The sequence below is a fragment of the Camellia sinensis genome, chromosome 6, assembly GCF_055761805.1.
Source record: "Camellia sinensis isolate YWXY chromosome 6, ASM5576180v1, whole genome shotgun sequence".
Lineage (NCBI taxonomy): Eukaryota > Viridiplantae > Streptophyta > Magnoliopsida > Ericales > Theaceae > Camellia > Camellia sinensis.
The window spans coordinates 36,917,831-36,943,306 of NC_138966.1; the positions used below are offsets into that span (position 1 = coordinate 36,917,831).

Genomic DNA, 25,476 nt, shown 5'->3' on the forward strand with positions numbered 1-25,476 from the left:
GTCCACCTTTGCGACTACAACAAATGCAGCCCCTCTATCTTTCTACACATCTCATTCTTGGTTCTCGCCCCCGCTAGGTCACTTGTCATGACCCAAACCTGTCCCTGTGAATTAAGGTCATAACCGGCCAGTAATCATGAGATTACCTATGACCTCAACGAAGTTAAACATATCTCAATAAAAAAAAGGGCCAAAACAGAAGCAGACTTAAAAATTTCGTCCGATGAGTTGTGCTTACATGGCAAAACAAAAACACTTCATAAGCAGTCCATAACAACTCACACATATAAACAGAATTAATATCTTATAACATCCAGGAACTTTCAGACATGTAGTCAGCCAAATAAAAGTTTATATACATAGGTGATCCAATGTAATCACCAAGGTAGCTAAAGGGCAAAACAAAAGAACAAAAACAAAGTTTTGTGCGTGAAACATTCGGGCTGACTTCACAAAAACTTGAATTTCTCTCACATCCTTCACTGAGATTGGGTTTGGACATCTCTTTGCTCACCTACATACATATAAATAAGAATAAGCGAAAGCCCAGTGAATAATACTAAAGTAAAGAGGTTATATGAATGAAATTCTCTAATAGGTAATATCCTTGTCAAACACATCAAACGGCCTTAGGCCCATTCATATTCTTATCAAATATATCAAATGACCTCAGGCCCAAACACATCAAACAGCCTCTAGCCCATTACATCAAACGGCCTTGGGCCTAATTCATTCATACCAAATGGCATCGGGCCCAATTCATTCATGTCAAACGGCCTCGGGCCCAATCATTGTATCAAACGGCCTCTGGCCCAATCATATCAAACGGCCTCTGGCCCATTATTTTCATATTCATATTCATGCGCATTTCATATTCGTATTCGTAATCACATTCATATTCAAACGGCCTTAGGCCCAATACATTTGTAATCAAACAACCTTAGGCCCACTCATAGCCTAATCAAATATATCAAATGGCTTGAGGCCCAAATATGACAAATGGCCTCGAGCCCAATTCGTGTCCTTTACAGACCTTATACAAAATTTGGCATATAAAATACTCATTCATAATTTGAACCAACAAATCCATGAAGCTTATACAGAAGTAGCAGTTGGAAAGTAACATATTTGAAAATATCTTTGATAAGATATTACTCGCAGTGTTCCGTCGATGGATTTGCTTTTGCGCTTGACCCTACACATTTCATAACACATTGGGTCATAAGCAATTCAATCTGTTCTTAACTTGTTTATTTATCTTAGACCTCTTTCTTCATCCTTTAGTTCATTTACACTGCTCGATGCATGCCTAAGAGTGCTTAGAAATGAAAGAGAACGGAAAACGAAACATAAAATAGCTTTTCAAAAGTTCCTAAAACAGGGCCCTTCGCTTGAGCGCAATTTTCGTCACTCGAGCGGTCTGTAAAACTTTGTAAAAGTACTGGTTGCATGAATTTTATGCTCGAGTGAGACTCTTGTCGCTCGAGTGAGCAGCCTTGCGAAACAGGGTTCGTTCGAGCGCACAATTTGTCACTCGAACTACTGTGCAAATCTTTACAAAAACTTCTGGGAGCTTGATTTTACGCTCGAGTGAACAGGTCAAATTCTGGAATTTCCTAAATTTTGTTTGAAGCTTAAAACACATTTTTAAAGGTTCAAAGCTTGCAAATTTGGTACAAAACCTTGGAAAAACATTGTATAACATAAAGACTTAGGTAAGTTGAAACCAATTGCCCAAAATCATGGTCCATTTCCCAAATCATTTCAAATTCTTTTGCCGATTTCAAAACTCATGTAATCAAGCTCCATACCTTCATGAACCATGAATGCATGTAAAATTATTGACTCTAATTCCATTTCAAATGGTACAAATGATGCTCAAAATCATGAAGCTCAACAAAATTATGCATGCATGCGTGATTTGGTACTCAATTCTTCATGATTATGCATATTCATGGCAATTCTTTACATGCATGGATAAATTGATTTCAATTTCATCATACACCACTCAAATATTGTTCTTGATCACTAACTCTCTTGGAATTCATATAATTACAAGCTTAAACTCATGAATTAAGGGTTGGCTACTCATCTAGAGGCTCAAATTCTTTCAAATATAACTAAGTCTTGAGCTAATCCACCTAATTCTTAAATTCTTTTGCAAAATCTTTAAGGATGAGCCTTTCCTCTCTCTAAATTTGGCTCACTCTCTCTCTAGTGTATTTCCAGATTTTTGAGCTCAAAATATGAGCTTAAGCGTGTTTAGCCCATATTTATACTAGGTGATTAGATTAAGGCCAAGTTTGGCATCCTCAGAAAAATTTAAAAAGCCAAAAAGTCACTAAAAAAGCAAAAAAGTTCATACTATTTACCTCTTTTTGGCGGGAAATCTATCAATTGAAAAAAAAAAAAAAACCAAAACAAAACAGCGCTGCACAAACTGTGCAGCATCACATTCCAACAAAATTTTCAACATGGCACATTTGTAGCCACACATGCCATATAAAAAATAAAAAATAAAAATTGAAAAATGACAGAAAGTGCACTGTGGAGTACTGCTACGCAGTGTCAGCAAGGGTAATTTTGTAATTTTACAATTTTATACAATATTTTAATACATATTTTTTCGTAAAAAGTCAAAAAGTTAACCCAAACATCCATATTTTTGTCTCTACTGTTTAGTCCAAAAAGATAAAAAGTACACTTATTTAGGACACCCCAAACAACTCCTTAAATCTCAATTAAAGTTAGTGAGTCTCACTTAATTAACCTAATTATTTCGATACGAATCAATTTTTCATCAAATTTCACCATAGGCTCTAAAAATCACGTTAATCATAATGGTATAGACAATTTCAATTTCTGTAGCCTCTACGATTTTTAATTTTTAAATTATAATAGTAAGTTGGACAGATTTTTCTACGGTAAACAGATATAGATTCAAAAACATAATTAATCACATAATTATCACCCAAAATCATATTAAGCACATAATCACAATCATAATTAAGGTTAATTAACATAACATAGAACAGGGTTATCACATTACTACTCTAACGCCCTTCCTCGCCGAAGCTGTTTTTCAAGAAGGTTTAACAGATTTGAAATACATCTTGAATCTGGCTCTGTTGTTCATCGTTGTTGTTTTTGTTGTTGCCTTAGGGTAGTCGATTTACATTCGGAAGAAATAGGTTCTATGGTTGGATGATGATTTGTGAAGTTGATTAGGTTGTAGTTCGTCAAAACAAGAGAGACGTTGGGAGTGGCATATTAGGGCTCGAAAGGGTGAAGTGAAGTAGATCAACGTTGGGGAGATTGAGGGTGGAGGGACAGATCAGAGATAAGAAGGCGGAGGGACAAATCGGTTTGTTTTTTTGTTGCTGCCTTAGGGTAGTCGATTCACATTCGGTTTTTTGTTTTTTGTTTTGTTTTTGGGGTTAGATAAATTTGAATTCAAAATTTAAATTGAGTTTTGTTAAAATGTAATATTTTCACAAGGCAAGTAAGAGAGAGAAGGAGATAATGAGGGTGTGTGATTTGTTTAAAGACACAAAAAAAAAAAAAAAAAAAAATTAACAAATTTTTTTTACCCACTTCGGTGTCAAAACCTACTAGACATATTCTTATAATAAATTACTTTTTTCAGTTTTTACTATAATTTTATTGGGTGTATTTTTATATGGGTAATTTTATAAATTTATTGACTGCAAATTTTTAGCAACAAATTTGATAAATTATATTTTAATTTAATAATTTTATTTTCATTTAAGTTTTAATCTTATCATTAATTGCACCGTGTCTTCAGGCACGGACATACACTAGTATTTTAATAAAATGACTAAAATTTAATTCATTCAAAATTATTTTTATATACTTTTTAAATAAATTTTATATTATTATTTAGTTTTAAAATTAGTTTTAATTATTTATTTAATCCTTGCATTGCACGGTTTATATCCTAGTTATTTTAAAAACCACAATTAACGTTGACTCAAATTTGATGTGATCAAGTGATTATTGATATTTAATCAATGTGATTTTTTGCAATGATGAAGTACTCGACAAGTCATACACATTGAATGGTTTGGATTATCGATGCGAGTTCGATAATGAACCCACAAAGCCCAACATCACGTTCTAGTCTGATTCGAACTAGAGAGAAATATGAGCTATATTTTTATATTCAAGAAAACTCTATTATATACACCCAATACCATATGCACCTTTAGTTACGCAATTTTCTTATTTAATTATGACATTATTTTGAAATATTTGATTATGATTTTTTTTCCCTTCCAGTTATGACTTAAAAAGTATAGAATTATATTAGTTTCCTCTATAGTTATAAGGTGCATAAGTGCACACCCTTTAGTATGGTGCATTCAAGAAAAGGATATCATATTTAAAAATATATATATATTTTATCACTAATAATTATTGTTTTACATTAATTCACTTACATTAAATGAGTTCCTTTGCATTAATTCTAATTAGTTAGTTTTTCATTTTATTTTTTTGTTAGAAAGATGTAAGTTAAGAAACTTATTATTGTGTTTTTTTCACAATTGAAGGTGGCCATGTCCGCAATTATAAATTTACCGCCCAAAAAATATTTTTAACTACATTTGTTACTCAACTTTTGACCAAGGCTACGTTTGCGATGTAACTTTTGAATTAAAATAGTCCATAAAATTTTTTTTAAAAAAAATCTAAAATAATTAATAAAAAAATACCACATTTAAATTATAACCATTTTATTTTTTATTTCATAACCATCAAATCAATTAAAAAAATTAAAAATTATTTTAAACATAAATTTTTTAACCAGACTAAAATAATCAAATAACTAAAAAGCCGAGCTGAAAAAATCTATTCCAAACAAGAACCAAGTGTATGACTTACATCATCAAATCAATGCAGTGGTCTATTAAAAATTGGAATTACAGAGCCATGCACAACTGTTACTTTTGTGTGGATTATAGGGCTCATTTCAAAATTTATTTTGATAATTTAAGTTGTTTATTTTTTTATGATATATTGAGTAGAGATATTTATAAAAAATAAAATTGTTCATTCAATAATCTTTTTATTAAATCACATTTGTATTCAATAATATGTGTAATTTAAAATATAAAATTGAATATAAATGTGATTGATGAAAGAACTCACTACATTGGATCAAATTGATGCTTTTTGAAGGTATGACATTTATAAACAACACAACAATAATTCCTGTGTACGGCTCACAACACCTACCCTAACTCCATTAAAATTGGACAGTTGGGATTAGGAGTGTAAATTGGGGCTGGTCCGGTCCGACTCATGTCGGGTCGCTTAGGCTCTTGCCAAAGTTCGGGCCGGACTGGATCGGCTTAGGGGCTAGAAAATTGGGCCTAGGCACAGGCCTCGGGGTATTCTAACCTTGAGTGGGCGTTGTACAATTTTTTTTTTCTATTAAAATTTTATTCTTTTCTACTAAAAATGACACCAAATTTTAGGTGGGCCGGGTTTTGAGCATGTTGATGGGCTGGGCTAGACGGGCCAGGCCCACAGGCTGAGTTGGACTTCAAAATGATGACTTAAGGTCCCGGGCTGGGCTCACCCTAGACTGTAGGCGAATTTCGAGTTATCCACGAGCCTCAAATCTTTTTTATACCTCTAACCATGATGTACATTTTCATAAAAAATTCTAACAAAAAACCCTTTTATAGTCCGATGAAAGGATGCATTGTGGGAGATTTTTTATGTTATTTTGAGGAGGTGATTAAAAATTAATTTTTTATTTGTTAAAAAAAATATAAAAAAGTAATATGACCTAAAATAAATGAAAATTTATAAATAACTTTTAACTATTCTTTTAAAGTAACACTTTATGGGGATGGATCACGTTCCAAAATAACACTTTATAGGGATGGATCACGTTCCAAAATTGAACGGAGGAGAATCTGGAGGAGTGAAAACTAATTATTGCATCACCTGATTAACAAAAGTCCGGTTGTTTGCAGAGTTAGAATGATAGAGATTTATAGTGGCGGGGTTTATAATAAGAGAATATTAGTGAGGGTATTGATAGTGAGGAGATTAAGTAAAATTATATTTGTTTTGATAATAGTTGTTAGTGTAGGGGTTATTAAATTATTTTTATATAAAATAAATATAAAACAATAAAATAAATGAAAAAATACAAAAATATTAACATTAATATTTTTAAAAAAATGCCCAATATGTAAAAAATTTTAAATAAATAAATAAAAAAAAAATTTCAGGAAAAAAATAATAATAATAATAATTTTTACTTAACAAAAAATATAAAAAATTAAACATTAATTTTTTTTAAAAATGCCCAACATGTAAACAATAAAATAAAAAACAAATAAATTTTTTTTCTAGTCCGGCAGACTATTTTTCTAATACCAAGTCTTGAAGGCCCATCTAAATCCCCTTGGAGAGGTCCATCCGAATCCGGAACTCACTATCATTCCCTCTCCATCTCTCAAAACAAACACAATGTTAGTAAATCTCACCTCACTACCAATCTCAATCCCCCCTCTAACTGTCCAAACAAACGGGGCCAAAGTCCTATTCAAAATGGATGGTCAAGAATCTATAGCAGTGGAAAACTTGTAGGTGGTTGGACACGTTTGTTTTCATAGGTAGAATAGAAGGAATTTATAATGAAGGGATTAATAGTGAGAGAATTAAATAAAATTGTGTTTGTTTTGATAATAGTTGTTAGTGTAGGAATTGTTAAGTTATTTTTATATAAAATAATAAAACAAATAAAAAAATACAAAAAATAAATATTAATATTTAAAAAAATGCCCAACATATAAAAAAAAAATATTTTTTTTTTTTTAGTCCCCTCACTATTTTTCTAATACCACCTCCACCTCTTCCTTCCCAATCACTCTTTTAACCTCCATCTTAATCCACTCTTCCATCATAATCCATTCCCTAACTCTACAAATAAACATAGTAGTAAATGGGCCCCATCTCCATCCTAATCACGTCCTACCATCCACACCCTAAAACAAACAGGGCCCTTGGGACCCACACACAATGGGTGTTGGGCAAAAGTTATTTTTTATCTTTTGAGATAAAATTTACAAAAGAATAAAATAGATTAAAATAATTAATAAAACAAAATATTATATCAAATCTATAATCATTTTATTTTTTTTCATATAAACATCATATCAAAATACAAAAAAATTTAACTATCTTTTAAAATATAATGGGTAGCTTTTGGTTAATGGGTAATTTAACCAAAAATTTAAGGGCAAATTACAAACACCCCCTCGAGGTTTGGTGAAAATATAAATTCCTTCATGAGGTTTGAGAAATTACAAATTGCCCCATGACTTCAAATTTTCATAACAAATTAGGGGAAATTATGGGGGAATCTGTATGAAAATAAAAACTTCAGGGGGCAATTTGTTATGGAAATATAAACCTCAGGGGAAGGGATGTAATTTCTCAAACTTCAGGAAGGAATCTGTATTTTCACTAAATCTCGAGGGAGGTGTTTGTAATTTGCCCAAAATTTAACTATCTTTTAAAAATTTAACTATCCCATAAGTAGATTTTAGGGGTATTTATGTGGGTAATTTTAGAGGTACTTACATGTAAATCTTAATAAGTAGATTTTATTGTTTAATAGGTCTTATGAAAAAAAAATTATCATAAAAAAAATTATTAATTATAAGTTTTAACGATAATTTATAAAAATCATAAAAAAAATCATTAATTATTAATTTTTAGCGACATATATAAAAATTATCACAAAAAAATATTTTTAGCAATAATTTTACAAAGAATTATTTTAATAAGACTTAATAAAAATTAAATATAACTATTAAAATTTATTAATAATTTATTCAAAATTTTAATTTATCAAAATAGTCAAAACGTAAAATAACAACCTATAAATACCCACGAGATAAGACTGTTTAACATGTTGGCACACTAGCGGTCGATTCGAGTTCTGAATTCTGACCGACTCGGGACCCATCCCCCAAAAAAACCATAAAAATAGTCTTAAAATTGAACTGCAAAGACAGAGTTCAAACACAGGCACACCATCGAAAGTGCAGACAAACCTTCCCTTCTCTTCTCCGCACGACCAAAATCTTCACAATTTCATAAATTTTAGAGAGAGAAGAAAGAGTTTTAGAGAGAGAGAGAGATGAAAGCGCCGGAAGTGTCGTGCTGTGGGTCAACGTTCGCGCTGTATGTGTTGATAGTGATAGGACTTGTTGCCTTCGCTGGTCTCATGGCTGGTCTCACTCTCGGACTCATGTCTCTCGGCCTCGTCGACCTCGAAGTCCTCATGAAGTCCGGCCGTCCCAAAGATCGCATCCACGCCGGTACTCTCTCTCTCTCTCTCTCTCTCTCTACTTATAGCAATTCAAATTTGGGTCTTGTGCCTTTAGATTGTTAATTCTGATTGGGTTTTGATCAATCTACGAGCTTGCCCATTTTTTTGTTTGAGCTCAAAAATGTCTATTGTGGGAAAGCTATCATGTTTGGATTTCAAGACTGAGTCAACTCACTGAGTTCTGAATCAAAAGTGGAGCTATACCTTATTTGGCTTAGGTTTTGAGTACTGATTGATGGAAGGAATTGAATTTATAACTGATGATGGTGTGTGTGGGGCCCAGCTTGTGCTGATTTTGGGAACTGAGTGACCTAACTGAGATTTCATAATTGGAAAGTGCTATACAAACAAAACAAAAAAAAATTTACAAACTTTTCTTACAAACTGATGTGGCATGGAGTGATACAATTTTGGAATGTGAAATGAGGCACAACTTACTACTAGTTGACACATCAGTTTGTAAGGAAAATTTGTTTGAAAAGTTTGTTTGTATAACACTAGTCTTCATAATTAGGCAGTGGAGAATGTGGGATTTCACTTAGAAATAAATTCCAAAATCTCAAATCAATTTAATAGAAGAAAATAACAACAATTGTGTACTTATCATTGATGGAGATCATTTAAGTGGTAGATTTTATTGGTGATTATTGTCTTTCACTTCAGAATCCTACTACCTCTCCCGTTATCTCTCACCTATGAAGCACGAGTACAGGTATAAGTATTGGTACGATACGGGTACGTCTATACGGTAAAATTTAAAAAAAAGTAGGATTCGAGTACGGCTTGGTACGTTCGTAAAAAAATATTTATTTTTAATTTAGAGTAATGTAAAAATTAATTAAATAGTTTAATTTGTTAAGATTCAACCTGTAATTAACATTTAATACCAAAAGTAAAGGTATAAATCAAAATTAAATGTCAGTATATTAAATAACTTACAAACCATAGTTTAATTTTAAATCATGCTATGTATAAAATTAAAAATAAAAAGAAGTCTAGTGAATGGAGTTTTATCTCTATAGTAGAAAAAAATATTGTTTCAACTTATGAAGTACGGACACAGATACAGGGATACACAAATTTTAAAAAAATGGGGGAAACGACACGTTGGGGACACGTTTAATATATATAATTTTTTTTATTTATTGTATATCTAAAATAAAAAAAAATCATTAATTTTTATACGATTATAATAATAATAAAATTAATAAACATAGTTTTTAAAAAAATTTAATAAAAAATGAGTGTTTTTAAATAAAAATAATTTATTTTATAAATTTTAATCTTAACAAAAATAAAGATAAAAAAAAGAAACAAGAAAAAAGAAAAAAAAAAGAGTGAAGGAAATAAAAGGGGAGAGAGAGAAACGGGTGAAATAAAAAAAGAGGAGAAAGTGAATCAGCAAAGAGGGAAGTGAAATCAAAGAGAGAGAGAACAGGAGAAGGAGAAGTCGAAGAAGACGAAGGAGAAGAAGATGGAAACAGAAGATGAAGAGGACGAGGCGAAGAAGAAGAGAGCAGACAAATACCTCAGCTTCTTCATTGAACTGAACAGGTTAGGCTCCTCTCTTCTCCTCCCTCTATCTCTTTCTCTGTCTCTATCTGTCTCCTCTCATCTCCTCTCTCGATCTCTGTCTTCTCTCCTCCCTTGATCTCTTTCTCTGTCTCCTCTTCTCCCTTGATCTCTTTCTCTGTCTCCTCTTCTCCCTCGATCGCTTCCTCTCTTTATCTCTTTCAGTTAGGGTTCTCTCTTTCTCTCTTTCAGTTAGGGCTTCGATCCACCTCAGGCGTGTTCGGAAAGTGTCACAGCGTGTCCATGGCGTCTCTGACTGCAAAAATTAAAAAAAAAAAGAGGACGCGTTAGAGAGAGTGTCGGACACGTGTCCACCGCGTGTCCGACGCGTGTCCGTGTCCGACGCTTGTCCGTGTTCGACACGTGTCCGACACTCGTACGCAGGCCCTGAGGACGTGTCGGTGCTTCATAGGTTTCAACTGAGGTACGGTACGACTTGAGTATATACTAGGTACGTCTGGGTATGCCAAAAATTTAAAAGAAAAAATTTGGATATGTTTTTTGTATACGTGGAGTACTATACGAGGTACTATATGCCGGTAAGTACCTGGTTCAGTTACGGCATGTTTTTCAAAGTACCCATGCTTCATAGTCTCTCACACACCGAACACTGATGGGAAAATATGATATGGATCTAGGGTTGGCGTGAGAACCTTAATCACATATTTATAAAGTCTCAATTACATATTAGTCCATCATAAATAAATGGAATTATAAGTGGGCCTAAAATGTTCTCTATACATGATTTAGCCCATACTCCTTTAGTGCATATAACATGACAACTATTATGTGTTATTAGAGATCTGTTCATGACCTAGTCATGTTTCTGTATGTATCATAATTTAATGGGTTTAACTAACACCACTCATATTTCATTTACCAGTATACAATGTATAATTATTTGATCTATATAGGCCCACCTACAAAAAAATTCCTTACAAAAAAACCTAAATACCCAATTTGCAAAGTTGAATATGTGTGGTTTTATTATTATTATTTTTATTATTATTATCAGTAGTTTTTTGAAGTGTTTTCTTTGTTTATGTCAGCTAAGATATTTCCAGTTGTGAAGAATCAACACCTTTTGCTCTGTACCTTGTTGATTGGCAACTCTTTAGCAATGGAGGTTTGTTAAAATTCATTCAACCGACTAATACTAATACTAAATTGTTTATTTCAATCCAAATTTAACCTTTTTTTTCTTTTTGTTTTTTTTTTTTTTGGTCCGTGTAGTCCCTTCCCATATTTTTGAACAAGCTTGTGCCTCCGTGGGCTGCAATCCTGATCTCAGTAACTCTCATCCTCGCGTTTGGAGAGGTGAGATATCAATAACATGAAAATAAATTGGTCATGGTTTTGTTTCTCGTGGTACCATATGATCCTCAAAGTTATTTTGATTGCAGATACTGCCTCAAGCGATTTGTACCCAATATGGGTTGACTGTAGGAGCAACTGTGGCACCTTTAGTCCGTGCTCTACTCTGGGCGTTCTTCCCTGTTGCTTATCCGATTAGTAAGGTATACATGCTTGAATTATTAAGGCATAATTGATGCGTTTAGTTATGTTATGTGTATTTTTTTCTATGTCTATAATTTGAGTTTTATTCAGCATGGGGTATTTTTTATTTTTATTTTTATAGGAAGTTGAATTGAATTTCTATTTTTGGTTGCTGATAAATGTAGAAAAATTAAAGTAACTAAAATTTTTATGCATTGAAGCCTACATTTGATACTAGGACCTTTTATTTTCTTTTGCTTCTTGTCATTTTTTTTTTATTAATCTAGAATGACATAATACATAAAACTTAATATTTTATTTTTTCGTTCTCATTCTTTGTGTTCATCACTTAGACACATATAAACATATATAAGTTTGAACAAAATAACTTAGAATATAATGATAAAAAGAAAAGACAATATAGATTTATAATTGTTAGTCCTCTTCCATTGAACTTTAAGTAGTGTTATGTTGAATTTTTTTTATTTTATTTGAATAAACTATTCATATATATGACATATAATAAATATATAAAGCTATATATTTTGTGTGTCTCCCAAATGTAACGTGATGCATTTTTCTGAAAATTATCGTGTTGGCATCTCTATGCCGTGTTTTTGCTGCGTGTCTTGCTTCTTAGATTGTTACTCTTTTCTTTTGATTGAGCAAATATGTCGCCCTCAAATCACCCCCTTCTTGTTGACATCCTATTTAGGTTTTGGATTGGATGTTGGGGAAGGGACATGCTATTCTTTTACGCAGAGCAGAGCTCAAGACATTTGTGAATTTTCATGGCAATGAGGTATTCAATTTGACTTAAAAGTTCCAGACATTGAGTTGTTTAATATAATTATTTTTTTTAATGAATTTTTATTTTTCCTCTTTCATCTGTTTTATTAATCTCTTGCTTGAAATTTTTCCTTGAGCCATTTGTTTTGAGGAGATCATTAGCCTTATGGCTTATAGTTTTATCCTCTTTTTAACCCTCTCCATATCTTTATCATAGCTGAATTATGGTGTGTGTGCTTTTTCATTGATTAGGCTGGGAAAGGTGGGGATTTAACGCATGATGAGACAACTATCATTGCTGGGGCACTTGAATTGACTGAAAAGACAGTGAAAGATGCCATGACCCCCATAACGAAGGCATTTTCCCTTGATCTGGATGCAACTCTTACTTTGTGGGTTTATTGCTTGTTTTTTGATCTACTGTTACACCTGGTGAAATCCTTTTATATTCTAACATCTCTTCTATCTCTGTGCTTAGGGACACATTGAATGCAATAATGACAAAGGGTCATAGTAGAGTTCCTGTTTATTCTGGAAATGCAAAAAATATCATTGGTCTTGTCCTGGTAATATTTTTTTTCTTTTGGCATGTCGATCATATTTCTGCATAATTAAAGCAACATATATTTTGCCTCTACTCCAATTAATCCACTTTGGTTAATAGCGTTAAGTTTTCCAGATCATATATATGCATGGTTAAGAGCGTAGAGGGTAAATCAAATGAAAGTATTGTGATATTGTGCTTAAATAATGTTTCAGCTGTAGTATTAATTATTCTACATATCATGGGTGCTACCTTTAACCATGTTTTGGAGCTGAGTCAGCTGACTACTTCAAACAAGTGTAGGATCAGCTGAGGTCAATAGAGGTCAAAACCTTATGGAGTATATGTTGTAATCATGGTTGTTAGAATCATACGATTCACGATTCGATTCATACGATTCAATTTGAGTTTCAACCAAAACATTTCGAATCGTGCTATTGAATAAGAATTTGAGTGAATCATGTGATTTAATTTGTCGTTTACTATGATTCATTGTGATTCACTGCGATTTAGTTATGTTTTTGTTTACATAAAGCATGAAACGTCGTGTTCGTCTCTCTAGCAAGAAATAAAAAAATCAATTAGTTATATCATGATATGTAATTTTATATGTATAGACTATAGACTAGAGACATACATACAATTCAATTATATTAATATTTACTTTTATTTTAAACAAAGTGTATTTTTGTATGTATGTGTATATATCTATATATATATATATAAAATTATATCTATATTAAATAAAGTGAATCTTACGATTCATGATTCGATACAATTCACAATTCACTATTTTAGCAAAATGATTCACGTTTCAAATCATGATTGATAACAATGGTTGTAATAAGGGCATCAATTAACAGCAAGGATGTTTATGGCGCCTCATCGTTTTTGCATGGTCACCCCACAAAGCCTTGATTTAAGCAAAACGACATGAAGTTGACATTAAAGCATTGGTGATCTTGAACCCTAAATCTTTGATCTCATGTTGGCAGCAACTCTGATCGGTCAAAAAAAAAAAAACCAAGGAATCCCTTTTCCTAATAATAAGATGGCATAATAGGATTTGTTTACCTGACCCTGCTTTAGTTTATTGTGGTTAATTGAATTGATTGAATTTTCATATGATAAACTGTACTGATTGATATTTGAAGTGGTAGATTGAAATTTTGATCGTACTTCTAGTTTTTAATTGACTGCCTGATCCTTCTTTCTTATGCAATAACATAGTCAATCCGGGCTTCTCCTCAAATTAGATTTTACTTTCGTAGCGCACCCTGTTTTATGTATGTATTTTATGGATGATATGTATTCTGTTCTTTATGGTTTACATGTGGACTAAATTTGTCATCTCTAACACCTGCAGGTTAAAAATCTCTTAGCAGTTGACCCAGAAGATGTAGTTCCTCTCAGAAAAATGTTATTAAGAAAAATTCCTCGGTAAGAATGAATCTCATTTCTCATGCATCTTTTATCGTGTGAGAAAAGTCACTGTTTCTTTTGACTCTTTTGAGTTAATAGGATATCCCTCATCACTGTTAATTTTGATTTAATAGGATATATATGGCCCTTTAGAGTGCATGGTGCAAAGAAAGAGTATTAACCTGTCCGACTAGTTCAGATAGCATTATTTTGTCAGTTGAGATAAAACTTAGTTGTATCAGCCTTCCAGGAGTCAATTGTGCCATGACATGTCTAAAGTTGTGGGCTTTTAGCATGAGGTGTGTCGTGAGTTCCTGTAATTTGGAAGAGTGATGTCCTTAGGATGGTTTGCATCTTGAATCAATTATTTGAGAAAGTGTAAAAGTAATTCTAGTCATCCCTAGTAAAATTAGTTGAATAATTAGGCAGATCAAAACTTCTTACTTATATTAGTTGAGGACTAGGAAGCATGGACACAGACTTGGACATGTGACACAATACGGATATGTAGACTTGCAAATTTTTAAAAAATGCACGACACAACACGCCGGAGACACATGCAAAGCATATAATTTTTCATATTTATTGTATGTCATATTTTTTAATGGGACTTAAGGTTTGGTTTCGTTTATTGTATGTCATATTTTTAATATTATATATTTATTTTATATCAAATATTTTATGTCATCAAATTCATCAACCTTGTGTATGCTATTCTGGTAGAAAAATTTATTTTATATTTTTTTAAATAGGACACAATGTGTTCCCAACTTGTCCCAAGTGTCCCAGTATGTCCGACATGTGTAGGGTGAGGAGGGTTGAAACTGGGTATCTAGTTTGGGATTTATGTTTGCTGAAGGGACTACAATATGTACACCCTGCCTCCTTGTGTGGTTTCGTGATGATATTTCTTACATAAATTAGGATCAGTTCAACTCAACAGGCCTTTATCCCAATTAATTCGATTAATGAGGATCAACTGGATTCTTAACTGGTGTTCTTCAGGATTATGTGGTGGTAGTTGAAATTAAAAAGTTCGTTTGCTCCCTGCTCATGACTAAAGGCAATAATGGATGTGAACCATTTTTGGTGGAGCTGATTACATTATGCTTTCTCCATATCTGCCATAGGGCCTAGTACCTGTTTAATCATTGTATTATCATTTCTTTCTAGAATAAATATTTTACAGCAACCCTGATTGTTGTAATTGCATGCACATCTTATTTAAGTATGTAACCAATATATATGACATTAAATTATGAAATAGAATTGTTGCACAATAATGTGTATTAAGTACACGTGTATATATTAAGTAATACTCTATTTTTTAAGAAAAGGCAGTTTATTTAATATCCTTGTGTCTATTTTCTTCTGTATTCTTCAGGGTTTCTGAGAACATGCCTCTTTATGATATTCTGAATGAATTTCAGAAGGGTCACAGCCACATCGCTGTTATATATAGGGACCTGAATGAGACAAAAGACAGTTTAAAGAAAACTGAAGAAGGTGAATACTTAGACTCCTGATATACTTCAATCCCCATGTTTAATACTTACTTGCTGAAGAGTTCTACTGAAGATTGAATTTAAGATTTTGTTACAAATTGAAAGACTTTTTTCCCCTTCTCCTTGACGTTTTATTGAAAATCTTGCAATTCCCCCAATCATTGATATCTTGACATATTTTATTGATGGGAAATTCTATTTGCATACCTTCAATACTCTCAGTACACACCATCACTCAATTTTTTTTTAATAACAATTTTGTCCTACAATCAAATGACCTTTTTTGACAAACTTATAAACCCTAATTTCTCCATACACACCACCACTACCACCAGCCTCTGGCTGTCGTCCCCAACCGCTGCCTTTGGCTTCCGTTCCCCTCTACCATTGCAGCCCAATCTCTATCGACGATGACCCATAGTAGTCCCTACCGCCATTACTAGCAGAGAGATTTGGGAAACACAGATCTAGGGTTTGAAGAAGAGAAGAAAAGGAAGAAAAAGAAGAAAAGAGGAGAGAGGTTGGCTATGGAGGTTGAGATGAGGTAGGGAAGATGAGGCAGGGGTGCCAGAGTGTGAGGCGGTAGTGTGATTGCAATCGCAACATAGGGCGGCATGATTGCGATTGCAACGGAGATTGACGCGGTGACGAGTAGTGGGAGTCGGAGAAGAGGGCTGGAGAAGGGGGCTGGAGAAGGTCACCACAGCGGGAAGAAGGCTGGGGAGGAGAAGCGGCGAGTGGTGATGTTGGAGTTAGGGTGACGTTGGCGTCTGGGGAGATACTGGTGATGTATGCTTTGCTTGATTGAGGCGGTAAGAGAGGAGGGAGGCTGTGGAGGGGCGATGACCGGAGGCAAGGGGCACTGTTGTCGGCAGTTGTTGCTGCCAACGACGGTAGTGGTTAGGGTTTGGGTTTGGGTTTATTAAAGAAGAGGGTCATTTGATATTATTTACAATACAAGGGAGTAATGAGATAAAATCAAACTTTTCAATTTAGGTGTGGTGTGAATTGAGCAAATAAGAGAATATGGTGTGAACTGAGAGATTTAGTGGTGTGTAAATTGAATTAACCCTTATTGATCTCTCTCTCTCTCTCTCCAACTTTAAAAAAATTTTGAACTTGTAAATCTGGTCTTAAAAAATGTCTCGTGTTATCCATTTTATCCCCTTGTGGTATACGTATACCCTAGAGTAGTTTACCCCCTCGTCTTTTAAAAATAGCCAAAATCCCTCACATTTTGGGACTAAAATGCAATGTTAACACCGTTAACCTAAGAAGCATGGACATGGACACGTGACACGACATGAATATTACATGGACACGCCAACATGACATTTTTCAAAAAATGCAAGACACGACACGTGAGGGACATGCATAAAATATATAATTTTATATATTTATTGTATGTAAGCCGACCCCATTTGATATAACTTAAGGCAAGGCTTGGTTTGGTTTGGTTTGGTACTGTATGTCATATATATGAATATATCATTTTAAGATAATAAATAAAAGTAAGATAACACTAATTTCTATAAATTGATAGTATTTTTCTTTTATCATCGTGTTGTAAGTTATTTTGTTCAAACTGATAATTAGTTGTGTTTAAGCAAAGGACACGTGTGACCTCCAAGTATCCAAAGAGTATCCGAGTCTAAATTTTTTTAAAAAAAATAGGACACGTTTGGAGGAGTGTCTAACACGTGTTGGGAAAGTGTCCAACACGTGTTGGTGTTTGACATGGACAGGACACCGACATGCCACCTTTTTAAAAGTGTTTGTGCTTCTTAGCCGTTAATGAAAAATTTAAAATGACTTCAATACCCTCTATTTTTTCTTGTTCATTCTCTTATATCATCTCTTTTTTTCTTCTCTATTAGAGATGTGCATATATATATATCCGTAATATCTTTGCACTAGAGGCCTTGAAATTTCTACCCATTTTCTCCCAAACAGTTTACCCAAGAATCTTATTGTGCCAATTCATGGCATCTGAATCACAAACCTTAAAGAAAAAAAAAAAAAAAAAATGGCAAATTTTGGGTGTGAAGGCAGTAGACCAAGGAGCAATGCCGGCATGTTAGATATTTGGCCACAAATTAATGAGCGCTGGGTCTTGGATGCTCTGAACCACTTGATGAATAGAAGAAAACCATTAGTTTTGTGCACAAATTTGTCACAATTTAGAATGCACATCAAATTGCTCTTTGTTGTGATGGAAGGATCATAGAGCTATGGACCCACTGAATTATTGGACTTGCATATTTTCTGTTGAACAAAAATCAAGGCATATTGGATTAGTTGGGGTGGTAGTTGAAGGGAGAGGGAGTGGTTGGTGAGGTGAGAGGGGTGGTGGCAGTGGCGGGGTGGGGCTGGGTAGGGGCTAAGGGCTGACAGAAGGGAGGTGGTTATGTGAGGTGAGATGGTGTGGCGGGGGTGGATGAGGGAAGAGGGAGTAGTGGAAGTGGTGGTTCAGGTGAGATGGGGTGGCGGATGGAGAGGGAGGAGGGAGGGGGTGGCAGGGAAGGTTGGTGGCAGCAGGTGGTGGCTAGAGGTTGCTTGGTGGTGGGGGTGGTTGTGCTTTTTTTAGAGTTTTTTGGGTAAGGTTTTTGGTGAAGAAAATGGTTAGGGTTAGGGTTATGGTTATGTTTTTGTGGAAGAAGATGAAGATAAGGGGATATTTGTTCTTTCACATTGTATTTTGACTTTAACTAAAAAAATTTTTGACATGTCAACTCTCAACTTAGGTACCCCTGAGGTTAGCTTGAATGGTTAGTCTCCAGGATTCTATTCAAGAAGTCTGAGGCTCGACTCTCTGCCAGTTTGCCCAGTTTATAGGCTTATGGGGTGGCCTCTGGACCCCAAGTTTACACACCTGGAGGGGTTCCAAAGGACACTACCTAGACCGAGTTCTCAGTCATTAAAGAAAAGAATAATAAAATAAAATCTCAACTTATGCACTTACGCACTTGTAGCACAAATTTCATTAATTTGTTCTGAATTATTTACCTATTTTTAAAATACAAGGAGGTAAATTGCTCCGATACTATACTACAGAGGGAAACATGGATTTTACCTTTTATTCTTATGTTGAACTCTCAACTTGCACCATTTTTCTTTTCCCCTCTAAATTTTATAGCTTAATCTACTGCTGCATTTATCATTTTTCATCAATTGTGAGCTATGATGATTGAAACTGCCAGTTGGGTTCTGTTTCCTTTTATTCTTATATTGAACTCTCAACTTGCACCGTTTTTCTTTTTCCCTCTAATTTTATAGCTTAATCTACTGCTGCATTTATCATTTTTCATCAATTGTGAGCTATGATGATTGAAACTGTCAGCTGGGTTCTGTGTGCCTGGCATCCTTTCCGTCATCTGATATCTTATATATGACTGTTTTACCTTGTGGGATATCAGAAAATCATGAGATGGACCCTGCTGCTCGTATGCAAAAGCTGGGGATGAAATTTGAGTCGCATGATGCTGACATGGTGATCCTGGCTAAAAGTGAAGGCGATCAACAGAAAAAGAAAAGTCCTCTGCCTACTCCTGCTTTTAAGAAGCGACACAGAGGTTGTTCATTCTGTATTTTAGATGTGGAGAATGTTCCCATTCCTGTATTCCCACCCAATGAAGAGGTTGTGGGTGTAATCACTATGGAGGATGTCATTGAGGAGCTTCTTCAGGTATACTGAAGTTTTGGATCCTACAGTATGTGGACATCTTGAACACAGTAAACTATCAGTTGGTCATATGATTTTTCTAATGCACCTTCCGTACATAGATATCACCATGATAATTATTATGGAAATAGGAATGATAATCATCATGATGCAAGCCTGATCTGTTTAGGGCAGGCTGTGTGGTCATGATCTTTCAAATGCACTAATAAACTATAGACCATGCGTATTGGTATTGGTATTGGTACAGTACGAGTATGACAATATAGTAAAATCTAAAAAAATAGGGTACGAGTATGGCTTGGATGTTCCAAAAAAAAATTATTTTAAATTTAGAGTAATGCAAAAATTAGTTAAACTAATTGGTTAAGATCCAACGTACAATTTACATTTAATGTCAAAAGTAAGGTATAAACCAAAATTAAATGTTATTATGTTAGATAATTTACAAACCAAAGCTTAATTTTAAAGTCCTGCTAAGCATAAAAAATAATTTAAAAATATAAATCAATGGAACTAACTTCACCTCTATATGGGCTTGGGTATATATTAGGTAACTTTGAGGTATGACAAAAATTCTAAAGAAAAAATTTGGGTACATGTTTCGTGTACCCAATACGGCATGTTTGTCAAAGTACCCATGCTTCGTAGGTAATGATAATCATCATGATTCAAGTCTGTCCTATTTGTCGATAGGGCATGCTGCGTGAACATCCTCTTTTGAATTCACTCTATTAGAAAGGTACATGTGCAACTTGTGTAAGCTCCATTTTGAGGATGCTGTTGCAGATAATTATCTGAGGATATAAGATCTCTAGTGAGAAGTAACAATTTAGAGTTGCTTATAAAAGAATCACCCTTCTTCAATTAGAGGAACTAGAGTATCTTTAATTTGATTTGGTTTGTGGGACATTGAAACAGGGAATTGCCCTGTGGTTTGGCTGTTTCAACTTTTAACGATTTCTTTTGTCTTCTCCAACACCTGATTACTTATATTTTTGTCTTGTTCTAAACCTCTTTGTTAATGTCTTTATTATTACTTATTATACTACACTTCCTAAACTTCTTTTGGGGTATCGCTTTTGCTTTGGTCTTCTTGTCATTTTGAAGTGAACAGTTAAAGATATGAATTGCGACTCACCCTTCCAATCAGTTCACCTCCTGTTTGGTTTTGAATAATGCTACTTGAAATAACACTTTGCTTTATTGTTTGGGTAAATTAAACTGACCTCTCCTTAGATTTGGAGAAAATATAGTAAGCCCCCCACAAATTTGGCAGAATTACATTGGCTTCCCTTAACGTTTTAAATTGCATAAAACTTAGCCCTCTTTTCCTCAGTAATTTGTTAGTCATGAACATGAAAAATGATTTTCTCTCTTTTAACTGAAATGTATGTTTTACCTCGTTTAACTTTTTGTGCTCATGCCTAAGAAGCACGGACACCGACACTCTTTAGACACTTCCCTGACACGTGTTCGACACTTTTCAAAACATGTCCTATTTTTTAAAGATCTAAACATTCTTTAGACACTTGGAGGACACACGTATGTATCTCTTAAACACATGTCTATCGATTAGACACATGTGAAACTAATTATAAGTTTGAACAAAACAACTTAAGATACAATAATAAAACAAAACCATATAAATTTATAGGAATTAGTGTCATTGTATTTTTTATTATCTTTGAATGATATATTCATATATGTAATATATAATAAATATATAAAATTATATATTTCATGTGTGTCCCCCACGTGTCGTGTCTTGCATCTTTTAAAAATTAGCTTGTTGGTGTGTCCGTGTCGTGTCGTGCCGTGTCGTGTGTCCGTGTCTTATCTTCTTAGGTTCATGCCATCTGCATTAGATCTTGTTCCTTAAACCTTATTAAAAGGAAGGTTGGTGTAATTATGCGAAAACTATGGGGCTTGCTGTATTTTCTTCAATCCTTATGGGAGGCAAGCATAATTTACCCTTATTGTTTTATAGTGATACTAACCAATCTCATTTCTCATATATTTTGTTGTTTCAGGAGGAGATATTGGATGAGACTGATGAATATGTAAATATTCACAACAGGTAAAAAATTGGCAGCTGTTTCTCGCATCCTTCATTTAAATTCACCTTTTGCATGCAAATGCAAAGCCTCTTTTGAGTTGGGCCATCGGTCTCTGCCGCTGCTGTGAGGTGAAACTATGGGAGATTATGGAGGGGCCATGGTCTCCCCCTAATTTTTTTTTTTTGAAACCTATTGAGTACTTGACCCAAATCCTGGAAATACATACTACAGTCATTGTACGCATGTCACAGTTCCGGAGGGTTCTGCCCCCGTCATCATCTTTTTCTAAAGAATCAGGACAATGGAGCTAATGAAATGCTCCTGTTTTCATTAAAACATTGATTTGGCTAGTGTTAGTGAATAGCAATCAAACCATGGATTCAGACACATGAACATGGAGAAAATGACTCAACATAGATAAATATTATGGTTAAAATGAATGACATTTGGTTGTAATGCAGGATAAGGGTGAACATGCATGCATCCTACAAAAAGCTTCCTCATCTAAGCTCACCACAACAATCTCCCATCTCTTCTCTCCCAGCAGCTCCTGCTCCTGCGCCTAGTAACTCGATTTCCACCACTTCTTTACAATAACAGCGACACCCTTTGCAACCCTGGAGTTTCTGAAGGAGGCTTGTTAATGGAGCGGTTATACTCTTTGTTCTTTGTATGATATGGCTAAATTTAGGTTTGTTAAAATATCAGAATCTAGGGTGGAAGTCTAGTAAAAGAGTTACTCTAGTTGATTGATTACAAAGATGTCTCACCCTTGCTTGGATATGCATGGTAGGTTGCTCTGAAGGATGTATTGTGATTGTAGAATGCTACACTTGTTGGTTGAGATTCCGATGCAGAATATATATATTGACTTTTTGGTCAAATAAGCAGAATATTAAAAAATATTGTTTGAAATTCATTTGGATTGGCAGACACAATGGCTAGGCACAGGGTCAAGTAGAGGTAGATAAATTAGCTATTTTCAGTTAATTTTTTGAAGTTTAGTAGCTCTTTGGGTATCTTCATTACTCTAGCTAAGGTACTAGACAATCTCAACGTTGTTTTGATTATTTTGAATAATTCAAACTTGACAGCATGAAGTTTGTATTTAAATCATTTGATATGATCTTCATGCATATATATATATATATATATTTACTCAGTGGATCAGCGATTTGTTGCTTTGCTTTTTTGCTTTTTCATGTGTGTGCGCGCGTGTTTTTGGTACATATTTGTTGCTTTGCATTGGTATTGGTGAAGTTCAAATTGCTTTGCATCAGTCTTAGTAAAGTTTTTGTAGTCTAATCCGATGAATATTCATTTAGTGGAAGTTAATGTGTTTAAACTTTTAATATTCATTTAGTTTGGCATTGAATACAAATTCTCCATATTTTCATCTTGTTGGGGTTTGACCATCGGCATAGTAAATAATAAGATGAAGTTCTTTTCGTTTATGATACATTTTAGGATACATTTTAGGGCAAATTTCATTTTACCCTCGTATGGTTTATGCCATGTGCGGATTACTTCCAAACTTTCGAATATCACTACATAACTCCCCTGCGGTTGATGGAGCAAAGTGCACTGTTAACTTTTCTGTGTATTCTAACCGGCTGTGCAATGCACGCAAGTGTGGTGCAGTTGGGCATGGAAATATAATTTTTTCTCCGAATTAAATGACTAAAATGCCCTTATCTTCATCATCAATTTCCAAAGAATACCCTCATATTATTTTCTTCATCTTCATCATCAGATCTGGAAATGTGATGATTTTGATTTTGTTCTCTTTCTCTTCATTTCTTATTATTTCTTACCAAATTACTCCATTAATTCAGCACAAGAGTTAAAACACTTGGCAACAACAGTTTCAAGTAGATGTATAAGTTCATGCGATTAAGTCAATACATTGAGTCTCAATAATTGAAAAGAAATCGAAAGAAAATTGTTTCCAGGACTGGTGGTACTGGCAGCACAAAATGATGAAACAAATTTGAAATAAATAAAATAAAAGGAATTGGGGAGTTAAATTTCAAAAAAAAAATCTAAATTCTATTTGTATTTCTACCATAGATCAGGTGTTTCCATTGCAGATGTGGCATAGAGTTAGGGTCAGTCAACGTACCAGTCACCCTGGAGGGCCCACGATAAGTCGATCAACATCAACGGGAAGAAGCAGCTTTTTCCATAAACATCTTGTAGAGATGAGCTCTGGTGGTTGAATAATTGTGACAATGTCATCAAATATGGGTTCGTTGTCACAGAGATCGAAGAAGAGGGAGAAGTTTGTAGCGACGACGGCGGTGGTGGATGACAGTGAGAGTCGGAACCCGGTGGCGTTTGGCCGGAGAGTTTTCGGATCTAGATTATATATAGATCGAAGAAGATTATATATATACATATATACATATATATAGCCACAAATTATATATATACATTTTTCTCTCTCCTTTTTCTATTTCTCTCTCTAAATTGATGTGTTACTATCATAAGAAATTAAGAGAAAGAGAACAAAATCAGAATCATCACATGCCCCCTACTGTAAATGTGATGATTTATTTTGTGACTGAAATGTGATGATTTTGTGTAAATTGATGAACTTAGGAAATATAATTGAAACTCTTCTCAAATGCACAATTGAAACTCTTTTAAAATGCACAGTTGAATGAGAAATGGTAACTGAAGGGTTATATATACAAGGGTAAATTGGTCTTTTTACGTTTGTCATTAACGGTGTTAACGGTGCACTTTACTCCATCAACAACAGGGGGTTATGTGGTGATATTCGAAAATCAAGGGGATAATCCGCATATGGCCTAAACCATAAGGGGGTAAAATAAAGTTTGTCCTACATTTTATTCTTTTCCTTGCTAGATATTTTGCCCGCCAAAGGTGATTTTGTAATGATCTTCGCACTTCTAAAAGATAATTTTATTTGATTAACTACCCTATTTAAATATTTTTTTTGGGTCTCAAGTATGACATAAATTAGTGTTTTTATGGCTTTTTAGTTTTTATTAACTTATGTTAGCATGACTTGGTGTTGATATGTAGCTTTCAATATATTTTTATCTTGAAGTTGGGAGTGTTTGACAAACATTGTGTTCATGTATACTTTTTTTGTTCATGTAAATCTTGTAGTAGCTAGGGAAGAAGAAGCAAAGGTATAAGGAAGAAAGTGCAGAATCTGTGTATTATTTTCAGAATTTTACATACCTCCCCATATGGGAGTTCCTCAACTATTTATAACTACTTCTTCGCCTCACCCTTCTAACTGACTAACTAATTCACAACTCACCCTTCTAACTGACTAACTAATTCACAACTGATGTAACTGACTGACTAACTAATCTCTCAACCACTACCTAACTAACTTCCCTCAATTGACCCATAATCCAGAACCTTCTTGACATAACATTCCCTGCTGCTTGAAAAATAGCCTTGACCTCAAGGCTGAAATTGAGGATATTTTGCTTCTATCTCAGAATGATCAACCCACGTAGCATTCTCTGGAAAAGAATTCGTCCATTGGACTAACCACTGAACCACAGCCTTATTACCCCGCTTAACCATCCTCCTATCCAAGACAGCCATAGGTTCCAGTTGCAAAGTTCCCTCACGACCTACTGGGGGAAGAGTAGTGTGAGCTAACACATTAGTCCCGATTTTCTTCTTAAGTAGTGAGACATGAAAAACAGGGTGAATTTTAGTAGTTGTTGGTAACTCCAGCTTATAAGCTACTGAACCTACCCTTTCCAAGACTTGATATGGTCCATAAAACCTTGGAGATAGCTTCATATTTCTCTGCAAAGCCACTGTAGTCTGCTTATAAGGTTGTAACCTAAGGAACACCCAGTCCCCAATGTCAAATTCCCTTTCAGACCTGCCCTTATCAGCATAATGTTTCATCCTCTGCTGTGCCTGAGTTAAATGCTCCCTCAAGATCTTGATAATAGCAGTCCTCTCTTTTACCCAATTATCCACAACTGCTACTGAAGAAGGTGTGGAAAGGCAAAAAGTATGGTCAGGAGGTT

The 25,476-nt window shown here is 34.2% G+C and overlaps 1 protein-coding gene across 1 annotated transcript; it reads left to right on the plus strand.

Annotated features, from left to right (window-relative positions):
- The first annotated feature begins 7,944 nt into the window (after positions 1 to 7,944).
- On the plus strand, positions 7,945 to 22,329 carry LOC114307425 (methyltransferase, putative (DUF21)). Its single transcript, XM_028252834.2, has 12 exons — positions 7,945 to 8,366; positions 10,999 to 11,075; positions 11,183 to 11,266; positions 11,353 to 11,466; positions 12,162 to 12,248; positions 12,488 to 12,627; positions 12,714 to 12,801; positions 14,146 to 14,219; positions 15,586 to 15,707; positions 19,123 to 19,391; positions 21,419 to 21,465; positions 21,907 to 22,329. Exons 1-12 carry the CDS (start codon positions 8,186 to 8,188, stop codon positions 22,040 to 22,042), a joined length of 1,419 nt encoding a protein of 472 aa, XP_028108635.2. The 5' UTR covers positions 7,945 to 8,185; the 3' UTR covers positions 22,043 to 22,329.
- Positions 22,330 to 25,476: the final 3,147 nt, after the last annotated feature.

Excerpts from the sequence above, each read along its gene's own strand:
- LOC114307425 (XM_028252834.2), top strand. The coding sequence starts at position 8,186 with ATGAAAGCGCCGGAAGTGTCGTGCTGTGGGTCAACGTTCGCGCTGTAT. Across the intron at positions 11,267-11,352 it reads TCATCCTCGCGTTTGGAGAG|ATACTGCCTCAAGCGATTTG; the intron begins GTGAGATATCAA and ends TTTTGATTGCAG. Across the intron at positions 21,466-21,906 it reads TATGTAAATATTCACAACAG|GATAAGGGTGAACATGCATG; the intron begins GTAAAAAATTGG and ends GTTGTAATGCAG.